Below are 27,621 nucleotides of genomic sequence, written 5' to 3' on the forward strand. Positions count from 1 at the left end.
GACAAAGGCATTGGTTGGTCCAGTTTTCAGACTCCAAGAAATTATCCTAACGTAACAATAAAGCACCAGTCAAATGCTAAGGAATGGCTCCTGTCTCTTCTATGAGGATCCCAATAGCTCCACACACAGGATGCACCTTTTCACACTCGCCTGCCACACACATGACATAAACCAACATTATCACCATCCTTCTCCAGCTATTATACTCTGAGCAAACCAGTTGATCATAGCAATTCAACTGCTGTCATGTATTATTCAATAATTTTTAAACTTGTTTGAAATTCAAGTTGGGAACATCTGAAAGTTTGATCTCATCCTTGGGGGAGTTGATTCACCATGGGGTCTGCAGCTCTGCTGGGTGAGCACCAGTTCTCTAAGATCTTTCTGTTAACACACATATGTTCGGAGGAGCTGGATGCTATGTTTCAAGCAATCCCTAAACAAGCAAATCCATAGGGAGTCTGTTTGGAGATTTGTATGTTTTGATAGTTTTATTGTGTTTCTGTTATTCAGCAGCTCCCTTGCAATCTAGCTGTTTTTCCTCTTCCAAGATAGTATCAGAGAAGAGGAAGATAATCACCAGTTTTCATGCCCACTCTCAATCCTGTTCTCTGCTTTGCAGCCTTCATTCACCAGTTAGTTTTCTGACTGCATAGCAGACAGTTGTGGGCTTGCATACCATGCTGAGGGGCCTGGTCTTGCTTGCTTTTTTCTCGTGCACCCTCAGACGCATAGGGCACCCAAGTGTTTCAGCCATTTATTTTGGTCTTATGCCTATCTATTCAGGCTTCTGAGTGTCATGCTAAGGGATTTAGCATCTTTCTCTGGGCCAGGTATAAGGATGTAAATTGACAGAGAGAGGCCTCATCAGCCAGGCTTTGCATCCTGATTACTTCTGCGTAATCAGAATCGTTGACTTCTTAGCTGACTGACCAGGACTGGAACATTGTTGGTTCTGCTCTCCAGCTAAAGTAGGCAAGAAAAAGTGCTGAAAAGAAGGGCCTCAGGTGTGTGCTGCTTGCGGCAAGTTACCCTGCGATTATTTGCTTGGTTTGTGCTTCAGCCATGCAGACCGCAATGGGTGTATGCTCGAGCCCCAGAGATTGCATCCCTCCTAGACGTAGGAGTCCCAGATCCTCCCTGGGCAATGTTGTATTGAAAGCCAGGCCTAGATCAGGGTTTCAGTTTCTCACCGTCCCTTCTCTCTAGGACATAAATCCAGGGGACCTCAGGAGGGTTTCTGTCCCAATTCCAAACTACGGCAGGGGGTCTGTGTTCCCCTCCTGAAGAAGTGCCATGGGATCAAGACTCCTGGAGGCGTTAGTCTTGCCTCCTTTGCTGTTCCCCAAGATGTAGAGGGCAGAGCCATCTAAAGAGCCACCTGAAGGTGGGTGGAGGATATGCTGCACCCCCAAAGGGAGGTAGGCTCCCATGGTGCTGTGCCCACATGCAGTCCTGCACTTTCTGCTCATTCTGGCTCTCTGTGCCTTCAAAGAAATTCAAGCATCATTTCCATGCTGATAGCTAGGGAGGAGAGTGACAGTCATAAAACCTAACACAATGCCTCTTCCCAGCAAAATGGCAGAGGCTTAATGAAGAGAGTCGCCGTTTACTCATTCTCCGTTGGAATCAATAGAGCTAGAACAATTGAGTGAATAAGTGCTCTTTCAGTGCTGGTTCTGCAGGCGGAACAGAAGGAGCCAAATGAAGATACAGTCTGAAAGCTTTGTAAAGTGCAGAGCCTTGGCATGTTTGCATAATAGGGTGCTTTACAAATGAGGTCACACTGGCACGGATCTCCAAAAGTCTGGGCTAGCATATACCAGTGGAGCTGGGACCTGTGGCAATTGCTCAGCATACCCCAAGGTTTGGTTCCCAGACTTAAAATCTACAGAAGAGGCATAAATAGGAGAGGGAGATTGTCTGGGGCTCCAGTCCAGCTCCATAGCTTCTACCAAGCCCACCAGCCTAGCTGGGCCAACTGGAAGCCTGTTGTTAACCCTTCCTACTTTATGGGTTTTCAGAAATAGATGCTTCTTCAGGTTCAGTTCCTTGTAAAGAGACAGCATGCAGTTCCTATTGACGGGGGGATTTGCTAGACATCACTGGCAATCTGATCTCCAACGCCCTAAGGAGTGTGTAGCTGTGGCATGTTGGCATTGCCCAGTGTTGGTTGTACAGACCAGGAGGCGGGTACCATTTGGACTTACCTCTGCTGGCATGACAAGTGGGATAGCAGATCCTGCTGAGCATAATTGTAAATTATTCCCCTGCCAGAGTGCTGAGAAGGAAAGGACAGCTTGGTACACTGACTGGCCCATTAACTATCTTTGTCTCACAGACAAAGTACTGCTTAGGTAAACGGAAAAACACATCTCCTGGTCTAAATATTAATGCCCAGCCACAATGGAACTGAAACACATGCAATTAAGCTGCAGGGAGGTGAAGCAGAGTGAGAAATTATCTGTAGAGAATGACAAAGAAATATTTCTTTAAAAGACAAAAGCAGTTTCAAAGTGTCATATTTTCGAGGAGCTTTGATTTAGATGGAGACATGGAATGCGTTGGGGCCAGTGAGTGGAAATGGCAGAGACCTGAGTATCTTGGGCTTTCAAAACAAGAGGACATCTTGTTACCTTGGAAATTAATTAACGAGAAATCCCAAAGCTTTACAAATGAGATGTACGTTGAAAGAGACAGGTTAGAAATAGACTCGAAAGGGAAGGAAAAACCATCCAAGCTGCAGACAAGCTGAGCAGGGAAATATTTCCAGTTGTGGTTGAGAGAACAAATGAAAAACCAGGCTGGTTTTTGAAGTACAATCCCAAGGGAAATGAGCAGGGCATTTGAAGAGAATTTTCTCTAGCTTTTCTGTGCAGCCAGCAGGAGGGCACTGCGCTCAAAACCCAGTGAAGTGCCTGTCCAGTCAGTGATCCCAGCACAGCAGGAGCCTTTGTGCTCTCTGAGACACCAAGTTAATTTGACAGGCAATGTCCATGTGCCCACATGAAAGGACAGGGAAGGGACAGAGCAGGCTGCAGTAGCCCAACATATGCTGAAACAAAGACCCTTTTAGGTGCTGAAAAAGACGTCTTAAAATGATCCTGCCTTGAGGGTTTTACCCTGACGGTGCCCTGTGGCTTCCATCCAGCTATTTCTGCACCCAGCATCTCTGCAGCATTACAGGTGTGGATGATGTGTGCCCCGGCGATAGCATGACAGATTCATGGCCCACACATAAGGACATTGGGCTATTCTGTTGAGGTGTCAAGTGCTCAAGCTCAGTGTTGGGATGCAGAGGGTATTTCTAATGTCACACTGAGGTTGTCAGGGGTGTCTAGTCAGTGCCAATCTAGAAGTATAAGAGGGGTTGGAGTAGCTCTCTGAGGCTGAGGGAAGTAGGGGCAGAGACGGCGAGATCCTGTAGGGACAGCCCAGCCGGCTAGAGAGAGCTTTGGTTGATGCTTTTGCTTTGCTGGGTATAGCTGAGAGTCAGAGCCCATAGATGAGTTGGGAGTGTCTCTGGTGTTCTCAGGAAGAGAGGTGCAGTCTCAGAGTGGGGAAGAGGTCAGCCCCAGAAGGAACACAACAGACTTTCCAGCTCCTGTGCTGAAATGTTTGTAAAATGTCTCTCTCGTTCACAGGGATCAGTGCTCCCTGCCATACCACGTACATAATGAGAAACCTGAGGTTTGCCATAGAGGATTAGCTTCATCGATTCTGTGGCCAGAAGGGACCATTGTGATCATCTAGTCTGACCCCCTGTATAACGCAGACCGGAGGACTGCCCCACAATGATTCCTAGAGCAGAGCTTTTACAAAAACATCTCATCTTGATTTAAAATTGTCAGTGATGGAAAATCCACCACAACCCTTAGTGAATTGTTCCAGTGGTTAATTGCTCTCAACATTATAAATGTATGCCTTACTGTGAGTCAGAATTTGTCTAGCTTCAACTCCCAGCCATTGGATCATGTTAGACCTTTGCTAGACCGTAGAGCCCATTATTCGCTCCCCACATAGATACTTATAGACAAAATCAAGTCACCCCTTAACCTCCTCTTTGTTAAGCTAAATAGATTGACCTCTGAATCTGTCACTATAAGGCAGGTTTTCTAATCTTTTAATCATTCTTGTGGCTCTTCTCTGAACCCTCTCCCATTTATCAACATCCTTCTTGAATTGTGGGCACCAGAACTGAACACAGTATTCCAGCAGCAGTCACATGAGTGCCAAATATTCAAGGTTCCTCTGTTTATACATCCCAGGATTGCAGTACAGTAGAATTTCAGTTACGAACACCAGAGTTACAAACTGACCAGTTAACCACACTCCTCATTTGGATTTGATTTTCAGTAGTCTCATCATCCCTCACTCCTCATCCCACACTCAGAAGTACGTAATCAGGCAACAGAGACGACAAAAAAAAAAAAAGAAAAAAAAGCAAATACAGGACAGTACTGTGTTAATCGTAAACTACTAAAAAATAAAGAGAAAACAGCATTTTTCTTCTGCATAGTAAAGTTTCAAAGCTGTGTTAAATCAGTGTTCAGTTGTAAACTTTTGAAAGAACTTTTGAAAGAACCACCATAATGATTTGTTCAGAGTTACAAACAGCCTCCATTCCCAAGGTGTTCATAACTCTGAGGTTTACTGTAGCTCTTTTGGCCATTGGAGTTCATGTTCAGCTGATAATTTCCTCCTTCCCCTCCCCCCTACCCCCTGCGCAAGTAAAGGTCCAGCTATCCTGTGTGCTAGCAGATGGCAATACCTGACGTTTCAGAGGAAGGAGAATCCCTCCCCACACTGCATCTTAACCAATTATATAATATTGTTGGTTGTACAAGGAATTATCCTCTCTTGACCTCAGCAGGCAATCAGCTTGTCTTTGACTCAAGCTGGCAATCAGTTTGCCATCCCTATGATTGTCTTAGCTTGCATAGCTACCATTGCTATTAATGGTCATGAAGCTACCCATGGTGATGGGCAAGAATCCTACGTCTGCCTGGCATGGAATCCAAACTCTCCTCTGTCCTTGCATTTCCATCAGTGTTTCTGTGTCATTGACCCTCCTAATTAACTTTCAAAGTTTTCCTTGAGGCATCAGCAACTCTTCAGGAAAAAACAAACTCCCTCTTTCCTCTGTAACCCAGCACACCCATAAACTCAGCCAGGATTTCCTCCTCTGAGTTCAGTACATTTCTGCAATTCCTGAAACAGTCCAGGGAAGGAAAGTAAAATTCAAATAATAAACAGCCCAGAGGTTGCATCCTTGTAGTATCTGGCCTTGGAGTTGGTTGGCTTCCTGCATAGGGGCCGCGTGTGAACAAAGAACTTAAGCACTAAAGGGAATAGTCCAACCAGCTGAATTTTGTGACATCAAAGCTACCTGACTGACAGGACTGGAATAGATGTTAATCAAATCTGACAGCAAAAGCTGTCATAACTCCTAGCTTCCTGACAGGCAGCACTGTACTGAAGACGTGTCATCAAGAATGAGGAGGTGTCTGCTAACTTGAGAGCAGGGGTATGAGCGGCGGCAGGGCGGGGGGCTTTGGGACAGTGAGCAGGGGGAGCAGAGATGCTGCTCTGCCTGCATTCTCCCTTGTGGAGTGAAAAGGCCATGCTAGAATATACTGCAGGAAATAGCTTTACCCTGTGCCCTGGGGGCAAGACAAGTGACTGGATGGCATCTTACGGTTCCTCTCCAGCTCTCAGTAATCTCATTCTATTACCTTTTTTTGCAGCCCTTTGGCACTGAAGGTTTTATTCTCTTGCTTTGTAGCAGCACCTTTGAAGTGGCTTATATCTCCTCTTTTCTTTCTTTGCTGACTTCTCTGTGTCCCTTAGGAGACAGGGATAGTGCTGTTTCAGATGCATGTAAAAATCAAATAGCTCTTGGTATTTACTTCCTTGTTTGTATGAGATCTTCAGTGGCATCTGAGCACAGCCTATGGAGAGGTGTAGGACAAACACCATTATCCAAACCTCCATTAGCTGAACCTTTGTTTTCCTGAACCGGGGGAAATCCCTGGATGTGAATGTCCACACGTTTTTTAGTTCTCCAAAGCCTTGGTTGTCATTAAGGATGGCTCATTGTCCCTCCACTAATGGAGAGTGTAATGTGCCGCAGGTGCCACTGTAAGTTCGGTGAATGCTGGGAGGGGTCACAGGATAGTGGATGTGAGGTGGAAGGTGACTAAGAGCCTGTTCATTTGTTTAATTTTCTAGCGCCAGGGAGGTATTTTTTTAAGGCAGGTCAGATTTTGGAGCTAAGCTGCAAGACAGCGTCCCTTTGAAATGCCCTTGCACCAACAGCAGGGTTTGCAATACCAGCCGCTCTGCTCAGTAACTGTGATATTCAGTGTCAATCCTTGTTTTGTGGATGGTACTTGGAGCCCGTAGGCTAGGAGTCACACTCCTAAATCTGAGGCCAAGGTTTGGCACCATTTGTTTGTATTCACTTCCCAATCAGGTCATCTTTACAACAACAAACGTGGCCGTCTCTTTCCTGACAGAGTGAAGAATTTCAGCTCTAACTTGTGAAGAGCTTGTCTCTTTCCATTATTGCAGGAAAAAGATACAGAAATATTAAAATAACTGGGGGGGGGGGGCATTGAGAATAGGCCTTTTTCCAACTGGCAGCATTATTTTTAGCCCTCTCACCTCAGTTATCTTGCAAATTGGACACTGTGAAACATAAACACTCACTGGCACCAAATTTCACAGGCTATAGCAGATGACCTACATTACCGAGGTCACACTCAGCTTTCCAGACTGGCTGATGTTAGCCCAGTATCTCCAGTGTTCCCTATTCCTGGCTCAGCAACTGACTCGTTGAGTGACCTTAGCCAGGTCATGTCACCTTCCTGAGCCTCAGTTTCCTCAGCTGAAAATGGAGATAGGAACACCAGCCTTTGCGAAGTGCTTTGAAATCTAGGGGTGCAAAGTGAAACACTGAGTGAAGATGCTGAGAATTACACCATTATTATTAACTTCCCTATGGTTAGTACAGGGAACACTCCAAAAACCGAGGTAATTTTATTTAGTTAGCTAAGGCTACAGCTACACGACATACTACTGGCAGCGGCGTGTAGGGTATGTGTAGTTATAGACTGCAGTGAAAAGCAAGCTGCATCCACACTGAGGTGTGTAGCTACACCTGTCGGTAACAGGCTCTGGCAGAGGGGAGGCAGTGGGGAAAGGCCCCGCTTCAGGAGTCTTTCCATGCTGCAGTGGAAGGCTCCAACAATGGGGAGCTGGCAGAGTCTTTCTTCACAGCCAGAGTCATTCCCTGCAGCAGGGAAAGGCTCTGGCAGCAGTGAGACACTACACTGCTATTTTTAGCAGTGTAGATGGGAAGGCACAGCTTGGGCAAGTAGAGAGCCATAAAGGGTGTGTATGTAACCCACACACCTCCTGGGTATGGTGTTCTGTCCCATCTAGTGGCACCGAGACCACTTAGGAGAGAGCAGTTAATGAGTCTGCTTTACAGCCTTAGCTAACAGCCAGTTGGCTTTTAGCTCATGTGGTAGAGGCACCTACCATAGAATCATAGAATCATAGAATATAAGGGTTGGAAGGGACCCCAGAAGGTCATCTAGTCCAACCCCCTGCTCAAAGCAGGACCAATTCCCAGTTAAATCATCCCAGCCAGGGCTTTGTCAAGCCTGACCTTAAAAACCTCTAAGGAAGGAGATTCTACCACCTCCCTAGGTAACGCATTCCAGTGTTTCACCACCCTCATAGTGAAAAAGTTTTTCCTAATATCCAATCTAAACCTCCCCCACTGCAGCTTGAGACCATTACTCCTCGTTCTGTCATCTGATACCATTGAGAACAGTCTAGAGCCATCCTCTTTGGAACCCCCTTTCAGGTAGTTGAAAACAGCTATCAAATCCCCCCTCATTCTTCTGTTCTGCAGGCTAAACAATCCCAGCTCCCTCAGCCTCTCCTCATAACTCATGTGTTCCAGACCCCTAATCATTTTTGTTGCCCTTCGCTGGACTCTCTCCAATTTATCCACATCCTTCTTGAAGTGTGGGGCCCAAAACTGGACACAGTACTCCAGATGAGGCCTCACCAATGTTGAATAGAGGGGAACGATCACGTCCCTCGATCTGCTCGCTATGCCCCTACTTATACAATAAGTACCACAATAAGACCCCAGTCCTACTGGGGCCTCTGGGCACTCCAGCAATGCAGATTGTTAATATTAATAATTGGACCCATTTGGAGGAAAACAGTTGCCCATGAGAAACTTTTCAGGTTTTCTTTGAAAAAAACAGATTTTTTGGCAACTGAAAACTGAACATTTTTAACAGGTTGGCAAAGATTTTTTATATGCCAACAGCAGAAAGTGTTTTGGTCTTTGGCTTTTCAATTAAAAAACTTAAATTTTGTCAGGGGGAAGAATGTGCAACCTTTCCCAGAGGAGCTAGAAACGGTTACCAGCTAATAAAAGTGAAAACACACATCTAAAAGTCTAAAACTTCATCTAGCAAGTTTTGGTTCAAGGCTTTGTTTAAGATTGCCTTTCCCATCCATAGTTTGCCAGCAAGATGGTGGCTGACCCTCTCTTCGGTCAGGATGTATCTCGAAGGCCCAAAGGTACTAGTGCCTTTGTCTTCTTAGATGAAAGAGATAACTTTGGGTTCTTCTTCAAGGTCTGGTCCTGATCTGTATTCTGCACGTGGGGTACAGATGCGCACCATGCACCCCAGTCCAGAAATTTTAACAAGCAGCGCCCATTGGCCCTCACATGCATGGTAGGTATCCTCGTGCTCCTACCGAGGGCATAGAAGGCCATGCGGGCCAACACCTTTCCAGTTCCTTCTCACCAGCGGATAGCCTGAGTCAGAATCCTGTGTCTACAGATTTCTCCAGCTTTTGATAGAACCTGTAAATAGATTTGTAAATAGTTTGTTATGCTTCTTGGCCTATTACTATAATTAGAGTTTTATCGTATAGTTAGTGTATCTTGTTTTTCCTCGGTTGGGGACTCCCTCCCAGTGGTCTGGAACAATGCCCAGAATCCCGGGATTCAAGAACTGCATCTCTTGCCCTCTCACTCCTTCTCGATCAGTGATGACCACCAACGCAGCTTCTACTACTTGGGTGAGATCTCAGTGAAGTGCAATATGTGTTGCTTGTTTCCACAAGAACTCATGAAGCTCATGAGCTTTGCCTAAGGAAACACCTGATGGAGAAGGCTATGAGGCCCCTCACTGATTTAGGCCAAGGAGACCCGCCCCGTACATCAACCCCAACTGACGAGCAGCACTCCTCCAAGCATGTGCTTAGAAGTGGCGTCTGCATTTCCTAAGCCTAAGGAATTTTTGTTCTGCCATCCCACCCCCAACTTTCTAGAGGTAGAGGCAGAGAGGACTAGGTCACACCATCAAAGGCCACCCTGACAGACAAGGGCTCAAAGAGGCTGGGCCTTTCTTGGAAGAAAGGTCTTTTCCTCTGTGGGCCTGCAATTTTATGTCTCTAACTATCAGGCTCTGTTAGTGAAATACAACCTGAACAACTATTCCAGGCTGGTGGGCTTTAAGGACAAGCTCTGCACAGAAAACATAGCCCAGTTCCAGTCCTTCATAGAGGAGGGCAAGTTAGTGCAGTAGAGGCAGCAGATATGGCACCAGAAGGCTGGCCACTGGTTATATTCATGAGGAGGGATTCTAGGTTACAATTGGCAAGTTTCCCTAGAGAGGTCCAGAACTCCACTCAGGGCCTTCCCTTGATGAGTCAAATCTCTTAAAAAAGAAAACAGACGAGTCCCTACACTTGTTACAGAACTTGAGATTGACCTTATGCTCCCTGGGGTTTTACATTCCAGCCCCACAGAGGAAACACCAGAGACAAACCTGTAAACCTCTTCCTCACACGTTCTACTGCCAGCATCTGCCAAGCCTCTGCTGGGACCGCAGAGGGTTCAGAGGCCTTGGCCCCCTCTATCACCATGCCCGGTCACCTGCAAAGGGCTACTTTTGATGTCTTAGTCAAGACCCTCCTTGCACCACTGATGCCACCCATCTCTTCCCCCATTATTTTCAGGGGCCATCTTATGCTGTTCACCACAATTGAGAATTGATCACGACAGACAATTGGATCTCAGAAATTATCCATCAAGGATACGCCATGGAGTTCCTCTCCCTCCGCCCCTCACAAGCCCCCTTCAGGAACCACTCTCGTGAGGTGATTCTTCAAGAAGAGGCAAACCCTCCAGCAACAAGGGTCAATAAAGCACCTCTCATCTCAGTATAAAGGGAGAGGGTTCTATTCCCCGCATTTCCTAGTCCCCAAAAAGGAGGAGAGTGGAGACCCATTCTAGTTCTTCAGCAACTCAACATGTTCATTCAAAAATTGGAATTCCGGATGGTTATATTAGCAGAGGGGATGTGGTTTGCAGCTCTCAACATGAAGGATGCATATTTTCATATAGACATTACTCTCTCCCCCAGGAGGTTTCTGTGGTTTATGGTGAAACATTTTGACATTTCTGATTCAAACATTTTCAGAACTTTGTGCTACACACGATGTTTCAATATTTCAGCTTTCATCCCCATTCAGGATGCAAACACATGTTAAAACATGGAAGTTGCCATGGGACGGAATATTCGGTCAGCTCTAGAACTGACAGTTGTCAGGAGTTGGGATGCAGGGGAGAGCTTTTGGGTGTGTCTGCAGTGCAGCTGGGAGTGTGCTTCCCAGCATGGGCAGACAGACACACGCTAGCTCTGTTTGAGCAAGCGGGTTAAAATAGCAGTGTAGCTAGGATAGCACAGGTAGCAGCTCAGGGTAGCCATCTGTGTACAAACCCGCCTGGACCCCCAGATACGTACACAGTCCCTTGCCCAGGCCACTACTACACTGCTATTTTCAGAGCACCAGCTCAGGCAGAGCTAGCACATCTGTCTCCCCATGCTGGGAAGCACACACCCCACTGCAGGGTAGACACACCTTTTGGGGATGTCTGTACTGCAGTTAGATACCTACGGCTGGCCCGTGCCTGCTGACTTGGGCTCACACGGCTCAGGCTAAGGAGCTGTTTCACTGCGGTAGAGATGTTCAGGATCCTGCTGCAGCCCAAGCTCTGGAACCTTCCCACCTCACAGGGTCCTAGAGCCCAGGCTCCAGCCTGAGCCGGAACATCTACACCACAAAGAAACAACCCCTTAGTTCGAGCCCTGCACGCCCAAGACCTGGTGTCTAATTGCAGTCTAGACATACGCTTAGGGATTCTGCTTCTGCTGGGTCTCCCAGACAGCCTGATGGGTGCAGCTCAATGGAGATCCAAAGGGAGGCCATCCCTTTGGTGTATGCCGCCGGCCTTCTGCATGAGCCAGTCCAGATTCGCTAGCCCAGCTGCAGCGCCTCCTCACCACTGCTGTTTGTGCAGAGAAGATTTATGACGCCGGGTTATGTTCTGGAAAAGGATGGCTCATTATAGGCTGCTCATATTTCTCCCTGTACAGTTCATTGCGAGCACAATAACCATCTCTCTCCTGCTGTCTGGCTGCTGTTGAAGCCCTACACTGCTATCAGTAGTGCCCATCGCCAGCTGCCATCCTTCCTTTCCTTGTCATCTGTGCTCAAGTTTGAAGCAAAAGAAAATGGCCTGCTTTCTAAACAGTGAAGAGACTCGTTAGCGAGCCTGTGTTTCAGTCTCCGGCTCCTCTGCCTCTTTCAGCCCATTAGAGAGTATCACGAAAACGCGTCAGTCTCCCTTGCAGTGCAGCCTCCCATTGGTCCCTCATTTCAGTCCTTCTGTGACTACAAAAGCCACTCTTGTTTTAACAACCCTGGCATTTTTACAGCAGCACCCTGTAAGCACCTGAGCACCCTGCAAACGATGGATTTGCCCTTTCAGCACCTGTGAACTAGATAAATGTTACTACCCATTCTACAGATGGGGACATTGTGGCACGGAGAGGGAATTGAGTAACCCAGGCTCACTCCACACGTCCATGGTAGAGCTGAGAACAGGGTCCAGGTCTCCTGAATGCCAGTCCCGTGCTGTAATCACATGCCCTGTCTAGTGCCAATCACTGTCCAGATGCTATTGGTACAATATCCTCGGGCTGGGCCAAGCTGCTAGAATCTCAGTTTGACTCTCAGGATGCATTCTGCCCCCTCCGGTGTTTTTTCCCAGCTAGCCCTGGTTTTGTTGTGTGTTTTCCCTTTAATCTAAATGCCTAATGATCCACTGATCTGTTAATTCTGAGTCCTGCAGCTCTGTGAAAGACCAGGAGCCCTCTGCTCTGGAGGGCCTCAGGACTTAACTGGCAGGGCTGAGGTGCCCTGGAAATGCTGTATGTAAATCCAGGACTGGAGTAGAGGGGGTTGGAGTGCTGTGACAGAGCTGCGTTTGTGAGGCCCATTGGGCAGGAACAGCGGGGGGGCTGCCGGTCAGGATTGAGGAGCATCAGCCAGCTGTGTGTGTGAGGCCCACTGGGCTGGAATAAAGTGCAGGACTGAGGGTCAGGCCTGGGATTCTTTGGCCGAGTTGCCTATCTGCTGGAGGTGGGGAGCCGGATTAGGACAGCAGGGGATGCTGAATGTCCAGCTTACAGTGCATTGGCAGAGCTGGTTGCACAGAGCCTACGCACGCTGCGCTTGGCCTCCCGCTGCGGAAATGAGCAGTGTCTGCCCACATGATACCTGACTCAAAGTGATGCTCTTAGGGGCTTGCTTTTCTGGGCAGTAAATTCACGCTCTTTTTTTCTGAGGTGAATCTGGGTGATTGGTGCAAGCTGTTGTGGCTCAGGATGCTGCTGCATAGGTTGATAACACAGAATTCCCCAGCCCTCCAGATTCAAGGGCACTCGCTTTGCAAGAAACCTGTCTCCTGCGCAAATGAAAGCCAGGCTCAAGAGCTGTCAGCATGTGAGTTTGCCCTGCCATGAGGCTGTGCAGAGTCAGATGAGTCATTCCTTTTTTCCTGGTGCAGAATCTGATCCTGTTCATTTATAGCCAGGGCACCGTACCTTTCCCAGCATAGCAAAGAACAGAGGCTTTCAGAAAATCATTAGCACTTATTTTTGAATCGGTTGTGGAGCTGGTTCCCAGAAGAGGCAATTCTGGATTCCTCCATGTTTATCAGCGTGAGCAAGGCCAAATGTTCCCTGGCTGTAATGAATCTTTAGAAGGCTTTTATCAAAGCGAGCAGGAGAGTGAGTGCATGTCAATTAGGAAATAGTTTGGCATTCTGACGGCTGGTAGCATGACAAAGAAATTTCAGTTGTGTTTCAAGCCAGCATTAAAAGATCTGCAGAGAACCCCTCAAAATCTGTACCGTTAATTGAGAATGAAGTACTCTCTCTGTAAGTGCATGTGCCACACAGCGCCTGCTCTTTGATGCCACCGGATTGGGGAAGTATCAATGCTTATGACCACAACCTGTGCAAACCCAGATTTCATTGTACGCCTTTGGTTTGTTTCTGTAACTAGAGCGGTGTGTAAGGCACAGCCTGCGAGCAGAAGACACTGAGCTGAGACTTTCAGCTGGCAATAGAAAAAGTACTGAGAAACTAAGGGCATATTTCCTGCAATGTGTAATAACTGAACATATACTGCAGGGAGTAAATGGCACCGGCTGGAGGTGGGTGTGTGGAGATTGGCTAGATAGTTCTGTTTTTCAGTGACATTATTGTACCAGTACTCAAAGTCTATTTGCCTTTCAGTATGTTTGTATAACTTTCATTAATGCTAATAGAGCAGTGGTTTTCAGACGGTGGTCCGCAGGCCTCTAGGGGTCTGCAGACTATGTCTAAGATTTCCAAAGAGGTCCACACCTGCAGTCAAAAAAATTTGGGGCTCCACAAATGAAAAAAGGTTGAAAACCCACTGTAATAGAGAATAAACCCTTTAACGAATTCAAACTGCTTATCATGCTTAGATTTGATTTCCACTGCTTTAGGGCATCCTAGGCTCCACTTCCATTATCTGGAACCAGCTCCCCATTTCTGTTAAAGGGACTGTGTTTACTGCAGTAAGTCTGAACAAAATAACACAATTTGGGGGGGAGTTCCCCAGGACTGAGAGTTCCCCGCCCAAACATCCCAGCTGGGATGATTACACAATACCATAGCACTCATCAGCTACCCAGAACCCTTCATGGATACATCTTAAAGCACTTTACATAGGAGGGGCAGCCTCCTTATCTGCCTTTTACAGATGGGAAAACTGAGGCATGGAGCCTTAAGTGACTGCCCAAGGTCACACAGCGAATCTGTAGCAGAGCTGTGACCTAGCTCTCTTCAGTCCCAGTCCCGTACCCTGTCCACACCAAGGAGAAACCATTTACAGGCTTCAAGGAAAATGTAAAAACAGCCCCTATGCTATAGACCAGCAGTTTGGAGCAATGCTTGACTCCATTCTTAAGTGGCCACGCTTTCGCTCTCTTTTTAATTATTGCATTTGTTCCAACTATAATTAGACTTATTTCTCTCTAGCACAACTTCATAAATCTCTTCTGATTTCACCTCCGAGCTATTCCTCCCTTCTCTGCATTAGGTCAATGAAGATGAAATAAATTCACGATGCCAGCACACCACCTAGCTCCTGCCTGTGTCCTGTTGCGATGACTTACATGGGACTCAAGTGGTGCGTGGGCTGTTATTAGTATTAGAGGGATCTTTTGCTCTGGAATCAGCTCTTGGCAGTAGATTAGTGAGGCCCGTGGTTGACCCTTGTCCTGCCAGCGGGGGCAGCCTGGAGGGTGCCAAGAATATATGGTACTTTTTATCAATGCTCTGGTATGTGGTTGGAAGGGCCAGGTACCCTGGCTGATGCCTTTCTCACATCCCATGGCTTGGTGTAACAGGCAGAAGAGAGGCAATTCAGGTTCAGCCTGTGTGACAGGGAAGGAGACACACTAACCATCGGCATTTCTGTCCTCTTTTCAGGTCAGCCCTTTAAGTTGGATCCCAAGATGGCTCACAAGAAGCTGAAGCTCTCCAATGATGGGCTGCAGATGGAAAAGGACGAGAGCTCCTTGAAAAAGAGCCACACACCCGAGAGGTTCAGCGGTACTGGGTGCTACGGAGCAGCAGGCAACATATTCATCGACAGCGGGTGCCATTACTGGGAAGTGATGGTGGGATCCTCAACCTGGTAAGGAGATCTGCCAGGAAGTGCTCCATTTTCTTCCCCCTTTATCCCTGCCCTGAAACTGACTGTGAGACAGTGTAATGAAAGGACAGTCCCTTTACAGGGCCGTGTCATGGACAGAGGAGTGGCTGGTGCTTTCCCTACCATCTTTCTCACTGATCAGGGAGTTGTAGCTGCCGACTAATGCCAACTGCGAAATGACTCTCTGCAGTAACCCTGTACAGGTGATAGGTCACAGGCCCTCCCAAAGGCTTTTGGGTCAAATCTGCTCAGGTGCCATGGTGCAGTGTAGAAACGGCTGGTGCTGCGAAGTCCTGTCAGAACATAAAGCCACGTTCAGTGTGTTCTGCCTGACATCAGCCCTAGTCACAGAGGTCCTCCCATAAGATCTCCACTGGCCATTTCACAGAAGATGCACAAGGCTGGACTCCAGCTTGCTGGTCCATAGCCCTGCAGGTTCCTCAGGGCTCATGGGCTAAGGCTCATGTGTCTTAATGGAGTCTGTGGCTCTGCCTCAGCTCTGAAGGGTAAGAAGTTGCTGCTGGGCCAGCCCTAGACACGCGGCCACTGCAGGAGTGTTACCTGAGGCCAGAGTGTTTACTCAGAGCGACAGGGACCTGCTGCTGCTTGCATGGCCGGCGGGTTCCCCTTTCACGAGTTCCGTAACAAGACCTGCTTTTTCCTTAGTTTGGCCCCTGGAGGATTAATGTCTCATTCCTCCTCATCTTGGCAGCCTCGTGTAATGGCAAGCCGAGCCCTGCCATCTGTAGAGCTTGTCTCTGTCTCAAGGGGCCCTCAGAAAGGGCCCCTTGCTGGCTCCAGCATGTGTGTCGTTTCCTCGCATGCTGTGTAAATTCACAGATTTGTACCCCAGCCTGGGCCCTCCCTGGCACCCATCACAGAAACGTTCTGCTAGTGCATAAACGACAGGGCCCTGTTCAAGGGACCTTGGGACACTCCACAGCAATAGATCACATTCCCCATGTCTAGCGCCCCAGCCTCTCCTTCTGAACAAGGCTCAGGAGTGTCACAGCGTAACGCATGTGGTGTCACAGGTGCTGCATGTTACTGACACTGCAGCACTGGGAATTTCAGGCCAGGAGAGAAGAGCTTCGTTACTAGGTGGCAGCAGTGGTGAAATTCAGGGTAATAGCATCCCTAGGGACGTTAGAATAACGTAGAATGGAGTGCCTACCCTGGACAGCGGCAGCCTGGACAGCAGGGGTTGGTTTGCTATTCCACAGGCTCTCTCTGTCTCCGCAGTCTCCTCTGGGGCCTTTCATTTCTGTAACAGACACTGTTACAAAGTTAAAGTCTGGAAGGTCAGTGAGGACCGGAGGGGGAGATATGAACGTGTGGGGCCCGCAAGACCAGAGCTGTTTCTTAGAGAGATCTGAGAAGAGCTCGGGAGTCAGTTACAGGTCCCTGCATGTCTGGGGTAGCTCAGAGGAGCTCCTCCTGTGGCCCATGCTGGACAGACATGCAGTGGTCCCTGCACAAGGGGGGTATGAGAATTGGGGTGCAAGCATGATAGCCACCCACTTGGCTGGCGCCCCAGGGATCGAACCAGGGACCTACAGAGCTAACAGCCTGAGCTAGAGAGCCCAGGCTCACGAGGAGGGGGATTGGAACAATTCATCTCCTCTGCAGATCGGCCTTGGGGGGACCTGTCACACACACTCACTAGCGGGCTACATAAGCGGCGACCGCGATGCCACAGCTAATGTACTGTGGAATGGCACAATCCAGCGGGGGAAATGTGTAATCAGAACAAAGTCTCCTGGCACCGTCGGTCACAGAACTCCGAGCACTTCCCTATGGCGGCTGGGTATCGTTAATCCCCATTGCAGGGCCGGGGCTCAGAGAGGGGAAGTGGCTTCCCGGCGGTCACCCTGCTAAATTGGGAGGACACCCCAGGAGTTCTTAATCCTAGTGCTCTTCTGGCTTGGTGGAAGCCACCGTGCCCCTGCCTGGGATCTCTGGGTCCAGGAGGGCAGCCAGACTGAGGAACCACCAGTAGAGGAGTGTGGCAGAGGGCGGCGACATCACTGATGGGGAAGCACCATCAGAAGGGACAGTTGCCAGGCGATGCTGCCAGCGAAGAGGAAATAAGAAGTGCGGGGAGTAGGTAGCACAGGAGGGGAGTCTAATGCTGCTGGGGAGAGTCAGGGAGCCAAAGGTGCAGGAAGGAGGGCTGGAGGGTATCAATGTGAAGGGAAGACCAGGATACTTGGCAGAAGGGCACCAAGGTCTGAGGTAGGGACTGGACTGACTAGGGGAGTAAAGATGGAAGGCGCGGGCAGGAATCTGCCTCTGCTGCTGCCCTGTGTAGGATGGACAGAGCGACATGTGCTGTGCCATGCTGCAGGCAGAGGGTTAGTAAGGAGTCATGTACACCTTGGCTTTAGCCCTTCAGGATCCCCTTCTCCCAAAGGTGCTGCCAGTGCTGGCAAGCCAGTACTGAAGGGGTTAACAATTGGAGAGCACTCCCAGGCACGGGTTATCTGTATGGCTACATTGCCCAGGAGAACATGCAGCTGTCTGTATCACTGCCCCTGGATGGGCAAAGGGGGCTGACACTGTTCTCTAGGCCAGTGCATATGGGCAGGACTCAGTGGCACAGGCAGTGAAGAACTAGTTGTCGTTCACTCTCCCTCCATCAATGTGCTTCGGGGATGCTTCTGCATTGCATTGCTTTGGGACAAGCCTCATTCACTGTGACAAGCTTCAGGCCTCAGGGAGCAGGATAAAACATCTTCATCGTGTCAGTGAAAATGCAAAGGTCCATGTATTTCCCGTCTGTCTGCCCTGGGATAGGCTGAAGGCGCCGCGCAGTTGTTAGAACAGCTGGAGTAATGGCAGATAGGGAGCCTCAATACATCAGTTCCAAATGTGATCTCTGCTGCATGCCTTTACTGAAATAGCTTAGGTGGAGAGGGGAGGCTGGCTTCCCCCGGAGAGTGTCTGACAAAATGCTGTAACCCCAAGCCGGGCTCCCCTGCAGAGTCCCACTGGCTGCAGGAGAGTTCAGGCTGGGTTGACACGGGAGAGGGTGACTTCAGTCAGCTGCCCTGGTGGAGCTGCAGAAGCCTGGGAACTGGATTCAATGCAGAAATCCGTGAGCACCCTCTTGTGCGAAATCAGCAGCTGCTCTGCCAAGTCAGAGTGGCTGCAGCAGGGTGAGTGAGATCAGGATCCGGCTTTCCGTCAGCTCCCTGGTTCAAGGTTGGATGGTTGGCCTCGAGGTCAAGCTTGGAAAGTGGAATTCACTGTGGGAGGCTGTAATTGCCTGCAATGATTATTTTATGTGATGCTTAAATGTATGCACCCCAGTAAAAGGGTGTTTGCTTTTCCTGGTTCCCCAAGATCTGCAGCTGGTGAGTTGGTGCTGAGAGCGGGTGTTTGCTGCTCTGAGTGTGCAGTGAGTTGTCATCCCAGCATTCAGAAGCACGGCTTGGTTTATTGTGGGGTTGGAGTGAATATCCCCTCAACCCTGGGCTGAGGTGGCCAGCTGCACCGAGGCGCTGGTCCTGCTCCCCGTGAAGTCAGTAGCAACTCTCACTGAGTTGTGCAGGGCCAGGAGCAGGCTGGAGGGAGCTGGAGGCTGAGTGCAAGTGTGGTGTGTTCAAGCCTGAGTTGGCACATGAACAGATTATCCGTTGCCCTGCAGCCTCTGGAGTCATTTATGTCTGTGCATGGTGGGTTTAAAACGCTGCTATTATGATGGAGTGGTGTCTAGCACTCACTGGCCCTGGCCAGAAATGGCTGCAGGGTCGGGGACAATTGGCGCATGGGCTTGGAGCTGAAGCGAGTGGAATTTGTCTCCGAGGACCCTTCGAATGCAGTTCATGAGAATGGGACCATGTCAAGAAATATCAAACAGACTCAGCAGATTCTTCATTCCCCCTTGCCAGCTGCTCTGAGCTCACTGCAGAGCAAGGGCTCCTTCCGGGCAGCTTCTTCCCACTCCGCTGAAGCACTGGGTGTGCAGGGACGGAGACTGCTGCTGCTCCTCACCTCCCAGTGACATGCTTCGCCTTGTCTCCTTTCCTGGGGTGCCTTCACACCCAAAGAGAACTTGTACTCAGCCTTTGAGACACTCCCTTTCTGAGCACAGTCTGTGTGGCTGAGCCCTGCCTTGGCCAGAGCCACGAGGGAACTGACACGGCAACCCTTGGGTCTGCTGTTGGGGTAAGGCAGGCCAAGCTACTGCCACTGGGGTGCCCCTACCTCACCCGTTGCTGCTTAGCGGCTGCTGCGAATGGTAGCATGTCTGCTGGCTGGGGAGCTGAACACGGAGTCGCAGCCCTGTCCACCCAGACCCTGCAGTGTGTGCCAGGTGGCATGTGGAGATATCCTGCCTAACCCTAGCAGCGCTGAGGGAAGACCTCTGCCTCACTCACGTGTCACACTGTATAGAGGGGGGCTTGGGAATTTGATTTGTAAGTTATTTCACAGGAAACTGAATTTTATTAGGGGCTGTGCCTTAGAAATGAATCAGTTCCAAGAGTTGGTTTGTTGATGACTGAGTCATTCAGTCCCTATAGCTGAAGAAGTTCATTTAAAATATACAGCAGTACCACAGACTCTGAACAGAGGTGCACATAGGTGTACACAAGAGACAGCCACATGCTGAAAGAAGGCAAAAGTATAATTGGGTTGGCTACAGCCATAACTCAGAGTGAGCCTGGAGCCTTGTGTCTCATAGGCCTTGTCTACACTGCCACTTTACAGTGCTGCAACTTTCTTGCTCAAGGGTGTGAAAAAACACTCCCGAGCCCCCTGAATTTCAGCGCTGTAAAGTGGCAGTGAAGACAGTGCTCCAGTGCTGGGAGCTACGCTCCCCTCATGGGGGTGGGTTTTTTACAGCACTGGGAGAGCTCTCTCCCAGCGCTGGTGCCGTGACTACACAGCCACGTTAAAGCGGTGCATGGCAGCACTTTAACGTTGCTAGTGAAGACATACCCGTAGAAACTTACAGAAAAGGTGCATTGATCAAAGGCACAGCAGGGCCTGCAGCTTTCTGCAGCCTTCAATAAATACTCCATTTCCCCTCTGCTCAGCCCCTGCCCAAATACCCAATCAAACTCCATCCCCGAAGCAAATGTGTCTCTTTGTCCCATCACTTCATTGTCAGAAAGGACAGGATTAGATTTGGTGCAAATGAACATTGCTGATGTGCAGGGCTTCTCAGTATGAAGACAGCTGTGTCGAACTCCCTTCCTCCCCCCTGCACGGCTGAACACAAACAGCATTCCCCGCCTCCATCAAGGACCTAGAGGTGCCAGCTTATGCTGGCAGAAGCAAATCAAAAAGTAATAGAAGGAAATGAAATAGCTCTTTGGTGGCCAAAACTTCAAATGGCAAGTTCGTTAATGACGGCCTGAGGGAAATGCCTGCAGTCCATGACATTCCTGCTTCAGTGCTTTCTCCGGCTGCTATTTCTTGGACAAAACTCCTAGCCTGTACAGTTCACCTGCTAGCTCCCTGGCTGGAATATAATGAGGAACCCAACAGCTCTTTGAATGCTTCAGGGTCAAGGCTCTCCTGATAGGGCAAAAATAATCAGATGCTTCTCCTTTCTCTGCCCTTAGAAGATAGAGAGTTGTTGAGACAAAGGTGCCCTTTCAGGAAGGATAATACAGCCCAGCTACAAGTGTGTGCCCTGCTTTTTGGGTACTTTAATTTTTTGATTTGTGCATGAATAGCCAGGCAAGGTTCAGATCTTCCAGACATTGCTGGGACCCACCATCACATCTCTCACTAATTCCTACTCAAGCCTTTTTGAGAAATACAACCGCTCTTTCATGAACAGGCTGCCAGCTGACCTACCCTCAGGAATGGGTGTTTGGCTATTCGTTTATTCCGTCCATTCTGTTCCTGTTTTTCCCCTGTCTTTCCTCCCACAATGTAGAGTAGTCCATGTAAAGGGATCAGGGTTGGGTTATATTGGAGAAAACCTAATAGTGATGTATGTAAGGCTTCAATAGTGGCAAAACCCTTGAAACCTCAAAAGACTCCCCCTTGAGGGTACTTATCTGACCCTCATTACCACAGTATGCCAGCACCTAACACTCTTGTAAGGTATTGCCCCTCACAGCACCCCAGTACCAAGGGACAGTGCTGGCTGTATTACAGTCAGAGAACTGAGGTGCAAAGACCTAAGGTTTTGCCCAGGATCACACAGAGAATCTGGGGCCAAGTAGGGTATTGAACTTGAGTTTTCCAAATCTTAGGCTAATGCCCTGGTCACTAAACCATCTTTCCTCTGTCTTCAGAAGTCATTTTTGAAACAGATCTCAAACACAGGTGAAGTCTTACAGGGATGTCCTAGTGCAGAGAGAAACTAGCCAGCTGTTCTGCACAAAAATGTGTCTCTTTCCAGTTTATTAACAAAAAGCAAGAGCTGCATATTCGTCACATCAGGTTTATCTTTGTTTGTAAAATGTATGGCTAGGAATATGAGTCATATACCTGCAGTGTGTTACAGCTGTTTTAAATAACATGGCAGGGGGTCAGCCTTTTAACATGTCACAGGTATTCTAATCTAAAGGATCCAAATATACTGTCCCCATAATGCAGTTACACAAGAAGCCGTTCTAGTTGGGGACAGATCATTCTCTCTGCCTGATGAGCAGAAGCCGCCCTGGGATTATTCTCCCTTTAAGAGAACAAGTGCATTTTTCTGGCACAGCTGAAGTGACAGCCAGCTCCTGAATGCTGCAGGCCATGTGAGGCACAGCAGGGCTGGCAAGTGAAAGGACAGGGGGTGGGGGAGTGTACATGGATGTGTGGCCTCCTGCGCCATGGCTTGGCAACCATTTTTCAATCAGCAGCGTTCCAGACTGTGTCAGGCTATAAGAGTGCTGCAGAATCAGATTCATTTATACCTACTTTTTCGGCAGAGGGGCACACGGAGCAAGCACTTTGGCCTCATTACCCACAGTCTGAGCCATTGGGTTCATACCTGGTGGAGACACATGCACTTCTGACTCCAGGATATGCACAGGTGTCACTGAGGCAGAACTGTATCCAGCATGCTTGGGTTTCATTGCCTTTGAATGTGTGCGTTGGGGAGCTGGCAGGGTCAAGCTGCTTGGATGACAATTCAAATATGCCCACAGCAAGGTTAATGAAATTTGAACAAAAGAGAAAAATCCATCACAGAAGGAAATCTTGCATGTAAACAACAACGTCTTGTCAGGATGCATCCTCCCTCCTGCTCTAAGACAGTGGTTTTCAAACTTTTTTTCTGGGGACCCAGCTGAAGAAAATTGTTGATGCCTGCAACACAATGGAGCTGGGGATGAGGGACTCAGGGCTGGGGCAGAGGGTTGGGGTGCAGGGGTGGGGCTGGGAAAGAGGGATTCAAAGTGTGGGAGGGGACCCTGGGCTGGGGCAGGGGCTTGGGGTGCGGGAGGGGGTCTAGGCTCTGGGTTGGGGGTGCAGGCTCTGGGATGAGGCTGGGGATGAGGGGTTTCAGATGCAGGAAAGGGTTCCAGGTTTGCGGGGGGGCTCAGGGCTGAGGCAGTGGATTGGGGCACAGGGTTGGAACATGGACTTGCCTCTGGCAGCTCCCAGTCAGCAGCGCAGCGGGGGTGCTAAGGCAGGCTTCCCACCTGTCCCGGCACTATGGACCATGCTGCGCCCCAGAAGTGGCAAGCAGCTGGTCTGGCTCCTAGGCGGAGGTGTGCAAGTGGCTTCGCACGACTCTTGCCCACAGGCACCGCCCCCAGTTCCTATTGGCTGGTTCCCTGCCTAGAAGCCGGACCCACTGCTGGCCGCTTCCGGAGCGCAGCACGGTGTCGAAACAGGTAGGAACTAGCCTGCCTTAGCTGGGCAGCACCGCCGACGGGACTTTTAACGCCCCGGTCAGCAGTGCTGACCAGAGTGACCCAGTGCCTGACATACCATGACCCAGTACTGTGTCGCCACCCCAACTTTGATAAATGCTGTTCTAGGACATTAAAAGGCCAACAAAATGGCATTAAAAGGGTTCTGGTGTCAGGGTTACACTAATACAAACCCAGGTAAAGCAGAAACAGAATCCTAGAAAAATAGGACTAAGGGACCTCAAGAGCTCATCTAGCTCCAGCCTTCTGCCCCGAGGCGGGACCCAGTCAACCCAGACCATCCTTTGCAGGTGTTTGTCTGTCCTGCCCTTAAAAACCTCCAGTGATGGGGATCCCACAGCCTCCCTTGGAAGCCTGTTTCAGAGCTTAGCTTCCCCTGTAGTTAGAAAGTTTTTCTTTTCTTAAGACTAAACATGCCAAATTATTTTTAATCTTTCCTCCTAGGTCAGGTTTTCCAAACCTTTTGTTTTTTTTGTTGCTCTCCTCCCGACTCTCTCCAGTTTGTCCCCATCTTTCCTGAAATGTGGTGCCCAGAACTGGACACAGTACTCCAGCTGAGGCCACAGCAGTGCCAAGCAGGACAAATACCTCCCGTTTCTTACATATGACACTCCTGTTAATACCCCATAGAATAATATTGGCCTTTTTTCACAACTTCATCTCATTGTTGACTCAGATTCATATTTGTGATCCACTATAACCCCCAGATCCTTTTCAGCAGTACTGCCACCTAGCCAGTGTTCCCTGTTTAATAGTTGTGCATTTGATTTTTCCTTTCTGAGTGTAGTACTTTTCACTTATCATTATTGAATTTCATTTTGTTGATTTCAGACCAATTGTCCAATTTGTCAAGGTCGTTTTGAATTCTAATCCTGTCTTCCAAAGTGCTTGCTGCCCCTCACAGCTTAGTGTCATCTGCAATTTGTATAAGCATACTCTCCACTAAATTGTGCTCCAACTTCATAGTAATTTTATCTAGACAACATTTCCCTAGTTTGTTTATGAGTGTGCCATGTGGGACTGTATCCAAAGCATTAGTAAAATCAAGATGTATCACATCTACTGGTTCCCCCCATCCACTAGGCCAGTAACCCTGTCAAAGAAGGAAATTAGGTTGGTTTGGTAGGATTTGTTTTTGACAAATCCATGCTGGTTATTCCTTATAACCCAGCTATTCTGCAGGTGCTCACAAACTGAGTGTTTAATCAATGGAGGTGCTTACAAAATAGACCCTCCAAATGGACCGTGGACCATGGCCTGTTTTCAGAAGGGTCCTATGAGCCAAAAGATCCCTTGATGCCCACTCACACTCAGCACCAGGCCCACACAGATTCAGAAGGCTAGCAACATACATATCAGTGAAGGGGGACCCGTGGTTAAACATTGATAAACACCCATTTTGATTCCTAAAATGAGCTGTAATTTTGCCCAAAAAGAAACCCACTTACATCAGAAAGTTCCCAAGCTAATGTACTGCGAGTGCCTGTATAGGGCATGTGCCATGAGCTGGGGAAGCTTGCCAGTGTGTGTTGGAGCGTTAAAGCATTCGATAGTGCCTTCCCCGTGTATCACTGTGTGCCAGGCAGCACACGAGCAGTGGTAATGCAAGTGTCAGGGGTTTGGGCTGTTTCACATAAAGTCCAATCATGGCCTAGCTTGGGGGGGGTTGTATAACTTTCCTAGAATCCAGCATTTCCTCTCTAATGGCTGGAAACCTGGGAAAAGATATTAACCCCAGTGATAGCTAGAGATTTCCTGGGAGAGTAAGCAGGCTAGCCTGTGCCTTTGGGATAGAATGTCGTAAGTTTTAGCCCCCAGGATGCTTAGAGTTCTACAATGGTCTCAAGCTGCAGTGGGGGAGGTTTAGGTTGGATATTAGGAAAAACTTTTTCACTAAGAGGGTGGTGAAACACTGGAATGCGTTACCTAGGGAGGTGGTAGAATCTCCTTCCTTAGAGGTTTTTAAGGTCAGGCTTGACAAAGCCCTGGCTGGGATGATTTAACTGGGAATTGGTCCTGCTTCGAGCAGGGGGTTGGACTAGATGACCTTCTGGGGTCCCTTCCAACCCTTATATTCTATGATTCTATGATTCTATGATAATCTGCTACTGCGTGAGTCTGCTGGCAGATGGTGGAGGGCTCAGACAGCAAGACAGAGCCCTCAGACTTGAGAATATCAGTCAGTTGAACCAGAACAGTAACGTTGCATATTGCGTAAGATCATTGCCACTGTGAAAAGGCATATGCCCCAAATATTGTGCATCCCAGTTTCTGCAACATTAAAAGCAAGGTAACACTTTACTTCTGGAGTATTCATTTCTTTCTGGTGCTGTCATTACTACATGATTAGCAGAAGCTGTTTTTTAGAAATTAATTATCACAAGCTAGAGATGTGTACATATGATTTAAAAATATGTAACAGACCTCCTGCACACCTCAGAGGTGGGTGCATGTGTGTTTGTCGTATTAGAGCTGTGAGTTCTATTCCCAGCTTGTGTCACTTCTCAGGTAGGTAGGAGGCCTTGCTCAGAAATAAGGACTGTGATCGGCACAGAATTTTTAACACCAATCAATAGAAGATGTGAGACTTAATTGACAATCACCTGGTTCCCCACACAGTGCACCTTCCCTTAGGTGGGAGAGGGGGTACCTTGATGTGGGAAAAGCAACAGATGCAGGAAGAGGATCCAGACCCATTGTCGTCCATCCTATTCAGAGCAGTTCTGTTTAACATACTGAAGCGAGGTTCCGGGCTGGTGGATGTGCGTGGCTAATGGAATGTTCAGGGTTCGGCTGCAAATCAAGAATAAGCTGTACTGTGCAAAACCACCCAAGACAGAGGTGGGCAAACTACGGCGCGCGGTCCGGATCCAGCCCACGAGCCATACCATGCAGCTTGGCCCCGCTACAGCTGGGGCGCTGGGTCGGAGACAGGACCATGCGGCTCAGCCCCACTCCAGAACTCAAGCCAGGGGACTGGGTCAGGGGCACCACCAGCTGCTTTGGCCCCACTCCGGCCAGGGCACAGGATCGGGGCCGCACCACGCAGCTCGGCACTACTCCAGCGCTCCAGCCGTGGGCACAGGGTCGGGGGCTGCACCACACAGCTCCTGGAAACCGCGGCATGGCCCCGCTCCGGCTCCTAGGCTCTCCAATGGGAGATGCAGGGGCGGTGCCTGCAGATGGGGCAGCGTACAGAGCCGCCTGGCCCCGCTTCCATGTAGGAGCCGGAGAAGGGACATGCCACTGTTTCCAGGAGCTGTTTGAGGTAAGCGCTGCTCGGAGCCTGCACCCCCTGAGCCTCTCACCACCCCCTTGCCCCAGCCCTGATCCCCCTCCTGCCCTCCAAACCCCTCAGTCCCAGCCCAGAGCACCCTCCTACACCCCAAACTCCTCATTCTCAGCCCCCCCCCCACACACACACACACCAACCCCAATTTTGTGAGCATTCATGACCTGTCATACAATTTCTATTCCCCGAGGTGGCCTTCAGGCCGAAAAGTTTGCCCACCCCAGCTCAGGAAATGGCAAAAGCTCATAACTTGTGAAAATTTGAACAAGCAGTTGTGAAACCAGCAAAAGACTCCTCCTCCTTCACCCCAGGAGTAACCCCCTGCCTCCAGCAAACCCCAAGGGCCACAGATCTCTTCATATCGATCAGAAGAACTTCTTTGATGGAAGTGTTAGGCATCCTCAGTATAGGGCCTGCTGCTGCTCCCCTGTAATGTCCCTGTCACTTACGTTGCTATTAAGTGGGGTTTAGAGGAAATATTCACACTTTCCCACAGACTTCCTAAAACCAGTGAAGCAATAAAACACTCTGTCAGAGGCTGGGTAATTGTGTGGCCAATAGTATTTATGCTCAGTAGGCCAGTCCATCAGTTCTCACATCCACTGGTCACCACAGGGCCCCGAAGGCAGTTCACTCGTACACAGGACTGCACCGAGGGGCAGATGCTCTAGGGTTTGGGGCTGGTTTGTTTTGTGTCCCTGAAGCACCCATCATTGGCCACTGCCTGAGGCAGGACACCATGTTTGATGCACCAGTGGTCTCTAAACTGGTACAAACCCCCCATGTTCCTGTTACTGGGAGCCGGCATGTTCCCTTCTGCCTTGGCTGATTCCTAATGCATCCACATGCTCTTCTGGAGGTTCTCGGGCCCCTCACAAGCTGAAAAACCTTCCAAGAACCCTGATGCCCTCAAATGCCTTTCTCAGCCCTCTCATGAACCCCAGCATGTCCCTTCCGCTGCCAAGGCCTCCTTTCAAGTCCCTTCGACTGCCCCCCGAACACCCATTTCCAGGTTGTCCCACTGATGAGTGAGTTGTTGAATGAGTTAATCCCACATGTGATCTGAGTGTAGCACATGGGCCACTAGCTGCTACCACATGTGCCTCTGTGATGAGGTCATCCTCAAACCTTCCCAGGTGTTAAAACAACACCATTTCATCAGGGAGCCCCTGCTGTGCTCAGATTTGGCTATGAAGAATTGTGGTTTGCTAAACTCTGAGAAAGCCCTGGCAGCCAGATTGCTGGGAAGGCTCTGCTTCTGTTCATCATCAGGCATGGTGCGAGTTAGCTGTGAGCCATCACAGAGCCATCATCAAGCTGATCCCATTTTTAAAGCTGTTTTGCCTTGGCTGTCACAAT

At 49.1% G+C, this 27,621-nt stretch overlaps 1 protein-coding gene across 4 annotated transcripts in view; it reads left to right on the top strand.

Annotated features, from left to right (window-relative positions):
- Positions 1-27,621, top strand: part of MID2 (midline 2) — a 337,379-nt gene that overhangs the window by 299,446 nt on the left and 10,312 nt on the right. For all 4 annotated transcript variants that reach the window (XM_075132350.1, XM_075132351.1, XM_075132349.1 and 1 more), the window contains one exon: positions 14,913-15,120. In XM_075132350.1, the coding sequence (XP_074988451.1) occupies positions 14,913-15,120 (208 nt within the window). The remainder of the gene's footprint in view (positions 1-14,912; positions 15,121-27,621) is intronic.

This window comes from Caretta caretta, chromosome 9 (genome assembly GCF_965140235.1).
Source record: "Caretta caretta isolate rCarCar2 chromosome 9, rCarCar1.hap1, whole genome shotgun sequence".
In the NCBI taxonomy this organism is placed as follows: domain Eukaryota; kingdom Metazoa; phylum Chordata; order Testudines; family Cheloniidae; genus Caretta; species Caretta caretta.